We start from the raw sequence: 12208 nt of genomic DNA on the forward strand, positions 1-12208 counted from the left end.
GGTTTCATGCCATCGACACAGAGGACTAATGTAAAAGTATAGACATTCGGGGAAGGGAAACCTCTTCAGATGTCAAAGTCAGGGATTCATTATGTAAAAGAATCTGATACTTTCCTGCAAGCAAATTTATTCTGGACTAAGGGGATTGAAAGATGTAAGGAAGGTAGGTATCAAGAAACCCGGAAGATGAGGACAGGAGACAAAGTCCTTGGTTTGGGACAGATCTACGACTAGCTTAGGAAGCTGAGTCATGGCCACACAAGATGCTGGTGCCCTAATTTTCAGGACGGTCCTGGCACCACCCTGAAGAGCTAACAGTCACATTTAGAACATAAGATGTCAGCAGACAAAAAAAGAAAATCCTGAAGATCCCTATATGGCAAGGGATGTGGACTACAGTAATAAGGAGAAATAAAAAAGGGAATGAAAGGCGATCAATGTTAGATGGAATTCATTTAACTGCCAGTGAGAAAACCCCAACTCAAACTGGCTTCACAACTTAAAAGGGAATTAACATGTATCGGCTCATACGTCTACAGAGTAATATCAATAATCCTTCTCTGTCCCCCAGTCTCTTGTATTTGCACTAGTAGGTGGTAGTGATTAGTCTCAGACAGGCTCTCTGGAGGGGCAGGTCCCACCTGCGCCTAGCAGTGTGCCAACCCCAGCAGCAAGTCAGCCGCCAGGCTTGGCCCTTGCGCCCAGCCTGCCCCAGTCCCTGGCTGACGCCAGGACTGGAGTCTGCCCTCCAGTCAGCGGGGCCTGAGAACGGCGGAGCAGTGAGTCTGCACAGAAAACGGGAGCTACTTTTCCTTTTGAAGGGGGACTAGATTTGGGGAAGAGAGAAGCGTCAGCCTCCCGGGGGCTTCCCCTCTGGGGCGGCTTCCCCTGCAGGTGAGAGGCAGCACTTTCCTGGGCTCTGCTTTCCCAGGCTCTCAGCCTGGGGCCACCATATAGTATTGGAATCTGGAGAGTTGTGTACTTATTACAGCTCCCGCCAGGGCTTTTCTCTCCAAAATACCCCTAGGGTGGCTCTTGAAACTCTTTGTCCTCACCGGAGGAAACTTACCGCCTGCTTGAAATTCTCCTCTGAGCTTCAATCCTAAAGGTTTTCTAAGAAACATTTGAAGCTCTTTATGGAGGCCACACCACACATACTGAATGAAGCTCTGAAAAGGCACCTGGTGTGGAGTAGAAGGTGAGACAAATAAAAAATAAAAGTAGATGGCTTAGACTCAAATTCATGGCTTCAGGAAATCTATAACGCTGTTAATCTACTTTCAGTGTACAATTCACAGCTACAAATATTAAAAGTTGAAAAACAGAAAAAGAAAGAGAGAGGAAAAACCTCCACTTATTAGACAAGCAGCAATTGTAGTTTCGTGTGTGTGTGTGTGTGTGTGTGTGTGTGTGTGTAAAAGACCAATCGTTTCTCACTGGTTTTATCATCCCTTTTCCCTTCTCAGCAATAATGAAACCTGGTTCTGTGAGTGTCCACGGCCGTACTCAAGCAAGCTGTGCCAGTTTGCAACTTGTGAACACAACCCGTGTGGAAACAGTGCCACCTGTGTTCCTGACTCCGAGACAGATGCTGCCTGCCTCTGCCCGTATGGGAGGTCTGGACCGCTCTGCGCTGACGGTAAGAGCATCTGTTTACTAAGCATGGGCACAGGTGGGAGGAGGTCACAAAGGTAGAAGTAATTCAGTGGAAACAGGGACCACACTGACCAAATACGTCACATCCTTTGCTTGGTTCTCTTCAAGTCATTTGAGACAAGATGCATTAATGAGCAGATACTTCTCATACTCCCTGAGTAACTACAAAGGAGGTAAGGAGGTAATGAGTTTTCCCAAAAGTTAGACTACAGAATATCTCTGTACTATAAAATCTCAAAGTCATCACGACGGACCCCACGGAAATGCAAAGAATTATTGGAGACTATTATGAAAACCTATATGCTAACAAGCTGGGAAACCTAGGAGAAATGGACAACTTCCTAGAAAAATACAACCTTCCAAGATTGACCCAGGAAGAAACAGAAAATCTAAACAGACCAATTACCAGCAACGAAATTGAAGCGGTAATCAAAAAACTACCAAAGAACAAAACCCCTGGGCCAGATGGATTTACCTCGGAATTTTATCAGACATACAGGGAAGACATAATACCCATTCTCCTTAAAGTTTTCCAAAAAATAGAGGAGGAGGGGATACTCCCAAACTCATTCTATGAAGCTAACATCACCCTAATACCAAAACCAGGCAAAGACCCCACCAAAAAAGAAAACTACAGACCAATATCCCTGATGAACGTAGATGCAAAAATACTCAATAAAATATTAGCAAACCGAATTCAAAAATACATCAAAAGGATCATACACCATGACCAAGTGGGATTCATCCCAGGGATGCAAGGATGGTACAACATTCGAAAGTCCATCAACAGCATCCACCACATCAACAAAAAGAAAGACAAAAACCACATGATCATCTCCATAGATGCTGAAAAAGCATTTGACAAAGTTCAACATCCATTCATGATAAAAACTCTCAGCAAAATGGGAATAGAGGGCAAGTACCTCAACATAATAAAGGCCATCTATGAAAAACCCATAGCCAACATTATATTGAACAGCGAGAAGCTGAAAGCATTTCCTCTGAGATCGGGAACTAGACAGGGATGCCCGCTCTCCCCACTGTTATTTAATATAGTACTGGAGGTCCTAGCCACGGCAATCAGACAACACAAAGAAATACAAGGAATCCAGATTGGTAAAGAAGAAGTTAAACTGTCACTATTTGCAGATGACATGATACTGTACATAAAAAACCCTAAAGACTCCACCCCAAAACTACTAGAACTGATATCGGAATACAGCAAAGTTGCAGGATACAAAATCAACACACAGAAATCTGTGGCTTTCCTATATACTAACAATGAACCAACAGAAAGAGAAATCAGGAAAACAACTCCATTCACAATTGCATCAAAAAAAATAAAATACCTAGGAATAAACCTAACCAAAGAAGTGAAAGACTTATACTCTGAAAACTACAAGTCACTCTTAAGAGAAATTAAAGGGGACACTAACAGATGGAAACTCATCCCATGCTCATGGCTAGGAAGAATTAATATCGTCAAAATGGCCATCCTGCCCAAAGCAATATACAGATTTGATGCAATCCCTATGAAACTACCAGCAACATTCTTCAATGAACTGGAACAAAGAATTCAAAAATTCATATGGAAACACCAAAGACCCCAAATAGCCAAAGCAATCCTGAGAAAGAAGAATAAAGTAGGGGGGATCTCACTCCCCAACTTCAAGCTCTACTATAAAGCCATAGTAATCAAGACAATTTGGTACTGGCACAAGAGCAGAGCCACAGACCAATGGAACAGACTAGAGAATCCAGACATTAACCCAGACATATATGGTCAATTAATATTTGATAAAGGAGCCATGGACATACAATGGCGAAATGACAGTCTCTTCAACAGATGGTGCTGGCAAAACTGGACAGCTACATTTAGGAGAATGAAACTGGACCATTGTCTAACCCCATATACAAAAGTAAACTCAAAATGGATCAAAGACCTGAATGTAAGTCCTGAAACCATTAAACTCTTGGAAGAAAACATAGGCAAAAACCTCTTAGACATAAACATGAGTGACCTCTTCTTGAACATATCTCCCCGGGCAAGGAAAACAACAGCAAAAATGAGTAAGTGGGACTATATTAAGCTGAAAAGCTTCTGTACAGCAAAAGACACCATCAATAGAACAAAAAGGATCCCTACAGTATGGGAGAATATATTTGAAAATGACACATCCAATAAAGGCTTGACATCCAGAATATATAAAGAGCTCACACGCCTCATAAAACAAAAAACAAATAACCCAATTAAAAAATGGGCAGAGGAACTGAACAGACAGTTCTCCAAAAAAGAAATACAGATGGCCAACAGACACATGAAAAGATGCTCCACATCGCTAATTATCAGAGAAATGCAAATTAAAACTACAATGAGGTATCACCTCACACCAGTAAGGATGGCTGCCATCCAAAAGACAAACAACAACAAATGTTGGCGAGGCTGTGGAGAAAGGGGAACCCTCCTACACTGCTGGTGGGAATGTAAGTTAGTTCAACCATTGTGGAAAGCAGTATGGAGGTACATCAAAATGCTCAAAACAGACTTACCATTTGACCCAGGAATTCCACTCCTAGGAATGTACCCTAAGAACACAGCAATCAAGTTTGAGAAAGACAGATGCACCCCTATGTTTATCGCAGCACTATTTACAATAGCCAAGAATTGGAAGCAACCTAAATGTCCATCGATAGATGAATGGATAAAGAAGGTGTGGTACATATACACAATGGAATACTACTCAGCCATAAGAAAAGGGCAAATCCAATCATTTGCAGCAACATGAATGGAGCTGGAGTATATTATGCTCAGTGAAACAAGCCAAGCGGAGAAAGAGAAATACCAAATGATTTCACTTATCTGTGGAATATAAGAACAAAGGAAAAACTGAAGGAACAAAACAGCACCAGAATCACAGAACTCAAGAATGGACTAACAGGTACCAAAGGGAAAGGGACTGGGGAGAATGGGTGGGTAGGGAGGGATAAGAGGGGGGAGAAGTAGGGGGGTATTAAGATTAACATGCATGGGGGGTAGGAGAAAAGGGAGGGCTGTTCAACACAGAGAAGGCAAGTAGTGATTCTACAACATTTTGCTATGCTGATGGACAGTGACTGTAAAGGGGTTTATAGGGGAGACCTGGTATAGGGGAGAGCCTAGTAAACATAATATTCATCATGTAAGTGTAGATTAGTGATACCAAAAAAAAAAAAAAAAAAAAGGGCAGTTCCTGTGTGGTAACCTCCAACGAGTTCTACACAAGGGTATAAAGGGCATATAAAAGTGTAGGCAAAGGGTCTGTTTGCGTCTATACAGAAGATCAAAGCCTAATTGTGCTACCCCAAAAATGAACTAAGATACGATATGAAAGAGAACTTCCAACATCAGCACTCTCTGGAAGACTCATGCCAGAAGATGATCATCAAAAAACCCCAACAAGGATCCACGCACTGCTACAGCTGTAGATGCACTCATCCCACCAGCTCCTGGACTTGCCATGGGAATGAGGAAGGAGATATCTAAGCTGGCCTGTGCATACAGTAAAACAACCAATTTGACTGGATCTATACTGTTGGAACTCAACCAAGAATTAGGAGAAGTGCAAATTGCAGCGCTCCAAAATCTTACAACTACAGACTATTTACTGTTAAAAGAACATAAGGGATGTGAACATTCCCCAGGAATGGGTTGTTTTAATTTATCTGATTTCTCTCAGACTGTTCAAGTTCAGTTGGACAATATCCACCATATCATACATAAGTTTTCACAAATGCCTCAGGTGCCTAACTGGTTTTCTTGGTTTCACTGGAGATGGCTGGTTATTACAGGTATGCTTTGGTTATGTAACTATACTCCTATTATGTTAATGTGTGTGTGCAATTTAATTAGTAGTTTAAAACCTATACATGCTGAAGTTACTCTACAAGAAGATATGTCAAAGAAATAATCAATCTTCCCATGTTTTCTTCCGCCTGCTACTTCTATAGCTTTTCTTCTTCCTTCCTAATTACAACCCTTAAATAGAATTCGTGCCTCATATCAAATTTACCGAGCATCATAAGTCTTCCAAGTGGTAAAGACACCTCAAGACAAATGCTGGGCATAGAAGCCACAGGGCATAAATATGCAAAGAGGTAAAAAGCTAACCTTTTCATCAATAAGGCTTCTCTCTCACTTACCAACTTCACATTTCCCTGTATGGCCCCGGAAGATGACTGGTTAGCCAGAGACGGGTAAGATTCCTCAAGGGAGGAACAACCTAAGACAGGCACAGTCGCAGGGGGGCCATCAGGTGAGAAATTGGGGATCAACAGAGGTGAGGCTTAGAACCTCACCCCCCCTGTTCTGAGAGAAGTCTTCTGCATACGTGGATGTTTTATTGCCCTTGTCTAGCTTGGATTAACACATAGTCTACAGGCACACACCTGATCATCTACATGTGCTCTCTTACAACACTAAACTATGTTTTCTACCTTTATCTTGTATCTACCTACCACTTCAGCATTTTATTAAAAATAATAATAATAAAGAGAGAAATGTGGTATCCACATATAAATCACGTATAAAAACCAAATGAGTATTCATATTTGAACTGACTGTTTATAGTTCATAATGCATGAGCAAAACCGAAAGTTTCTGTGATGACTGCCCTTGTACTGTTCACTATGTAACTTATTCATTATGTAAGAATTTGTTCTCCATGTAAGAACTTGTTTGTTATGCCTCAGAAGATTGGAGACTGACGAAAATTAGGCTTGGGGTGGATTAATGATTGTGCATTGAGCACTGACTCCCCTATACAGAATTTTATTGTCGTTAACAACCATTTGATCAATAAATATGAGAGATGCCCTCACAAAAAAAAAAAAAAAAAAAAAAAGGACAGACTTCCAATGGTAAAATAAATAAGTAACCGGGATGTAATGTATAGCATAAGGAATATAGTCAAGATATTGTAACAGCTTGGTAGGGTGATAGCTGGAACCTAGAATTATGTATATAAATGTTTTATCACTGTGTTGTACACTTGAAACTAATGTAATGTAATACTGTGCGTCAACTACCCTTCAATAAAAAATAATTATTTAAAAAAAAAAAAAAGAAAAAAATCTCAAAGTCATCCTAATGCTTAAAGAATAACAAGAAAAACAGGAGTAATGCATAAAATCAAATTATTTTATTATTTTAGCAACCAAGATATATTAACAAATCTATGCATTGTAGACCAGTCATCTTTGCTTAAAGATAACAATAATGACACAGTTATGATATACCAAGAAACAAAATAACAAGTAGTAGCCATGTGCCTCTCTGTAAGAAAACTCCACTATGTGGAAACCCTAAATTACCGAAAGGTACAAGATGCTGTAATATAAGATCACTTCAAGAAGCAAATTGCCCGAGCATGTAGTGTTAGCTTTGATATACAGAAATAAATACATCTATAATTGCTTTCAGAAATAATTTAAAGTATTTGGTATTAATATTTTATCAACTCAGAACTCACCTTTGTTTCATCTTTGTTTTCACCATAAAGATAGAAAAGCAGTTGATCCCTCTGGCACTAGTATTTGTTACCAAATTTTAGAATAAGGCTGCCAATGTGCACACAGGACCCTGTGCCCCAAAATGAACCAAATAAATCCAGCCCTTGCTGACTCTTTAGAAAGCTGGCGTACTGCACCCTGATGTAATGTGTATGAAAACTGAAACTAGAGTAAAGGAGAATCTATAACTAAAACATATTGAAATTTTGGATACATATACTTTTAAGGGAATGGAGACAATAGATTTATGTGCAGCTGGGAGAAGGGAATGTGAGAAGTACAAGGAATTTCATTCTGTGTGTGGAAGGGTTATGTTAGAAGTTAGCCAACTCGTTTTAGTAATGAAAAAAAAACAACGTAGACTGATAGAATTGAAGTCTTTTCCTCTCCTGTTAAAACTTCATGCTTCTTAGACATAATCATTCCTTTTAGATAAAAACTATTGAAAAATTCAGTTACAATAAATTTGATTATTAAGGGATGAATCATAAGTCTTGCTTCCTACTTGAAAACCACCCATACGAAATGAGAAATGAAGATTTATAAGAATGTCTTCACACCTCTACAAAAATATAATTGTTCACTCTCATCTCTTGGTCTCATTAGGGTTCCAAAGACACAGAGATTTATGGATTATTGAGACAGGAAATATTAGACAAAGTTCATTAGGCCCTTTGTTTCAGTGTGGGTAAGAAGAAATTCCTATATGTACTTATCCAGAGAAATTTCTCAAAATAATTAGCCTATCCATTAACATATTCCACAAATGTGCCAGATCCCCTTGCAATTCCTGCCCCCAGAGAGCTTACCATCTCCTTGAGAAGATAAAAAGGAAGTAACAGATGACTGAAGACATAATATAAAGTTTATGAAAAGAATTATGAAGGGAAAAAAAACAAAGAATAAGAGAATAACCAGAGTGGGGGCTCTCTTTTAGACATACGCTCACAATAGGGGCCTCCAGGAGAGATTGGTGTTAAGGCTTAGAGAACAGGGGCCATGCCTTCTGCGAGCAGAACACCAGTAAGCAAGCAGAGGCTTTAGAAAATGGGAGACACTGAAGAGAGAAAGGACCTGGGCTCTTGGAGGAATGAAAAGGGGCTACTGAAGCAGGGGATAAGGGAGCAGGAGAAAAAATATATCAGGGCCTTGGGAACATGGGAAGGTTATAGACTGTTATTCCTCCATGCCTTAGGAAGCCACTGGAAAGTTTGAAAGATGCAAGTGGTGTGACGTGTATTCCTTCAAACCATTCTGCCTGAAGTATAGAGACTGATTTCAGAAGACTTTGTCGGTGGTCCTGACCTAAAATGATTTTGCCGGAGAGAAGGGTGATGGCAGTGGAGATGGAAATAAGCGGGTGAACCTGAGATCTCTTCTGGAGAGGACATTGACAGAACTCATGGCAAGTGTGTGACCAAAGTTGAATTCGAGAACAGCATCATGATTTCGGTATTTTATGTGTTTGGACTATAGAGAGATGGTGGTGCCTTGAGGAAGATTAGGGGCATGACGGTGTTTTTATAGCATATTGGGAGTTAAGCAAGAGTTTTATTTTGTACAAATGAAGGAAAAGATGCTTGTCAGATTACAAACAGACAGGATATATAGGAAGTTGGATAAATGATGCCAGTGTTCCTTCAGGGGAGAGGTCAGGATTAAAGACACAATGTGAGGGGTCCTCAAGATAGAAATGGTGGTTAGAACCATAGAGCCAGAGATTGAGCAGAAAGTGTAGATAAAGAAGAGAAGAGGGCTGAGAACCAAGCCCTCCAGGACCCCAAAATTTAGGGATCTGATGAGGAAGAGAAATCTATGTTAAATACCAATCCCATCCTCAGACAACGCCCCCATCCTCTTTCAGCCTGGAAATACTTTCTTTCATCACGTGACATTGTCTTAAGCTCAGAACCCCATCAAAGCAGAACCTGAATAAAGAATTGTATTCAAGTCATTTATTTTGGAAGTGATCCCAGGAAACAGGAGTGCAGTGAAGACCTAGAGAGAATAAAGCAGAGAAGCGGAGAAAGTCAGTACCAAGGCATCTTATGGAGTTGAAGCTCACTGTGGGCAACTTGATTCCATGGGGCCTTATGAGGAGCTGAGTTGTCTAAAATGAGCCTCAGAATTGTCTGATTCGATGAGGAAGTGTACAGAATGAGTCTGAGAATTGTCTGCTCAAGAGATGAAAGAAGCATTTAGCCACTGACTCCTGGTTCCTTTTCACTGAGAGTTTCGCCACAGGACATTAATTTGCTCACCTTTCTAGACTGACATGCAAGACTGGCAAGTGCAAGATCGTCTAGACATCCCAGGCAAGGGCGCCAGAGAAACTGAAGGTCAGGGAAGGAGAGCTTAACGCATCAACGTCCCATGTCAATCACCAAAGTGCCCCCCTCCAGGAGCCGTCTCGGCATCAGGCAGGTGGGAGGTCCTCAGGTATCACTCTGAGACTCATTTTAGACAGCGGCTCACAGGTCCCAGGAGGATCAAGCATAGTTGCCCATGGGAAGGTCCAACTCCATAGGTGCCTAGGTACTGGCTTTCTCCCTTCTCTGCTTTATTCTCTCTAGGCCTTCACTGCACTCCTATTTCCTGGGATCATTTCCAAAATAAATGACTTGAATGCAGTTCTGTATTCAAGTTCTGCTTTGATGGAGAACCGAGGCTAAGACAATGCCACATCGTGAAAGCAGCGGTATTTCCAAGCTGAAAGAGGAGAGGGGGTGTTTATCTGAGGTTGGGATTGGTACTTAACGTAGATTTCTCTCCCCCATCAGTTCCCTAAAATGATCTGGCACCCCAGATCATTGCTTGGACCATTCAGTGTTACAGTGTGACCTCCTGGAGATTGTCTAGAACATAATGAATATATGTTTACTCAACAGAGAAAAGCACAGAGAAAAACCAGGTCGATTACAATGATACCTTGGGAACATTAGGACAGGCACAGAGTAATATATCTGAGACTCTCTTTTTTTTATCTTTGCCTTTTTTTGTTAATACCAAAGGATGAGAAATCAGCTACTTTAATTTCATCAGCAGTTGTGTTTGCTACATAGCACTTTCCTGTCAAATTGTAGCCATATCTACCATACTACTATATGCTTTATGGAATAATAGAAAATATCATACGGCCTTTCCTACCTTGTTGATTGTAGCAGGGATGACTGGAGCCAAGATAAGCAAGCACAGCAAATGGAAAACCTGTGGCCACTGCCTTTCTAAAGTGCTTTCCGTTCGCGTTTGTGCTCCTCATCCACACTTCCTGTTTCCTGTTCCTATGCAGAAATAACCTCTTCTTGTTTTCTTAAACACATCATTCTAAAGACAAAGAGAGTGGACACTTTAGCCCGTCTCTTGCTCTCTTGTGCTCCTTCTGTAAATATTGCTTAATTTACCTTATCCTCCCAACCTCTCTCTCAACGGAACATACTGATTGACAGTCCTGGTATCAGGGCGGCTGGGCTAAAATCCCCCTTCTACTGCTAGCTAGTCAGCAGAGGGACCTGGGCAAGTCACTTGGTCTCTCTGTACTTAAACTGGAGTAAAATGAGTCTAATAACAGACACCTAATTATAGATGTCATGAGAATTAAGTGAAAATAATTCATGCAAAGCACTTAGCACATTCTGGTCATATAGGAAATGCTTTTGTTTTTTACGGGTGGTCAAGCCAGGCTTCTCACCTTCACAGGGAACCACCACATCCTGTCATTGTGGGAAAGAAGGCTGTATCTCCATCCCAGCCAGAAAGAAGCCTCTCTGGGACATCAAAGGAAATAAAAATTAATGTTCTTTTAAGAATTTTTATAAGTTGGTGGCACTTCTTGCTGTGATCAGAGACAAGCAAGGGTATTACAGAATCAGGGAGGAGAGCAGCGCTCCAGGGACACAAATAATCACCAGGCTACTTAAGGATGCGATACGTCTATAAAGCAGCTTAATGTCAGGCTGGCATTTTGTAATGGCATATTTCAAGTACGTGTAATTTTCTGTCATGTAAGCTCATAACTCTTTTGATAGCAGCCATTCTGATATGAACCAGCTTTTTCTCTCCAACTCAACCAGCTGTTTGATGACCCTGCTGCTCAACCTTTCTCAATATCCCTCATTTCCCACCATGTTTAAATCCAGTCTTTGCCAGCCCCTGGTACAAAGAAGTGTCAAAAGATCAAGGCCAATCCCAGAGGTACTTGTGACCACACAAGAAAGTATTCAGGAAAGAGATTCCTCTTGCTCTGGGTTGAAGGCAATTTTTGAGTGATGTGCATTTTTTCTTAAGGACCGACGGAATTGCCTCTCCTTTTTGCTCGGTGGGGAGGTGTGCATTACCTGCCTTTCTGCTTTTTTTTTTTCTACTTCAGCATCTATAAAGAGAAAAAGTTAGTTAGATTGGAGTATATAAAAAAGCAGCACCTAGAATAAATATGTACTTCAATGTACACTAAAATGCCCTTGCAAAATAGCTTTGATGGACTCTGGTGCTCCGATCCATTGGCCTATTGAATTAGCACCTTTCATCCATCTATGTAAGTGGCAGTCCCAGCAGAGCAAAGTTAGGTTATTGTTCCAGTAATTATTACCAGTACTTTGTGTTTATAAGCAAATGTAGCTTTAAATAGATATACATGTATGTGAGAATTATTTTCTGGTCAAAGTCTTTCATTAGGTGTAGAGACTGCTCATGTGCTTATAGTTAATGTTCCAATCTTTCTCTGAAGGCATTATATATCCTACCAATGATTGGTGTTGGATTTAGTTATATATATGTATACACACACACACACACACACACACACACACACATACAAACAGATTCACACACACATATCAATTAAAAACAACAGCATAATAAGGTATTTTGACTTGGGGAATTATATTAGTTCTGGCAGAATCTGCTAGTTGTATCACCAGTATATTCTTTCCATTTTTATTAATACACTCCTAATTTTATTTGGGGCACTAATGTACCCAACTAAAATGTCCCAGCCTTCCTTAAAGCA

General features: G+C 40.6%; 1 protein-coding gene across 1 annotated transcript in view; it reads left to right on the top strand.

Moving 5' to 3' along the window:
* The window catches only part of EYS (eyes shut homolog), a 1412275-nt gene that overhangs the window by 1302100 nt on the left and 97967 nt on the right, over positions 1 to 12208 (top strand). Inside the window, 1 exon segment of the mRNA XM_057494276.1 lies at positions 1467 to 1639. Within this exon segment, the coding sequence (XP_057350259.1) occupies positions 1467 to 1639 (173 nt within the window).

Source organism: Manis pentadactyla, chromosome 16 (assembly GCF_030020395.1).
Source record: "Manis pentadactyla isolate mManPen7 chromosome 16, mManPen7.hap1, whole genome shotgun sequence".
Lineage (NCBI taxonomy): Eukaryota > Metazoa > Chordata > Mammalia > Pholidota > Manidae > Manis > Manis pentadactyla.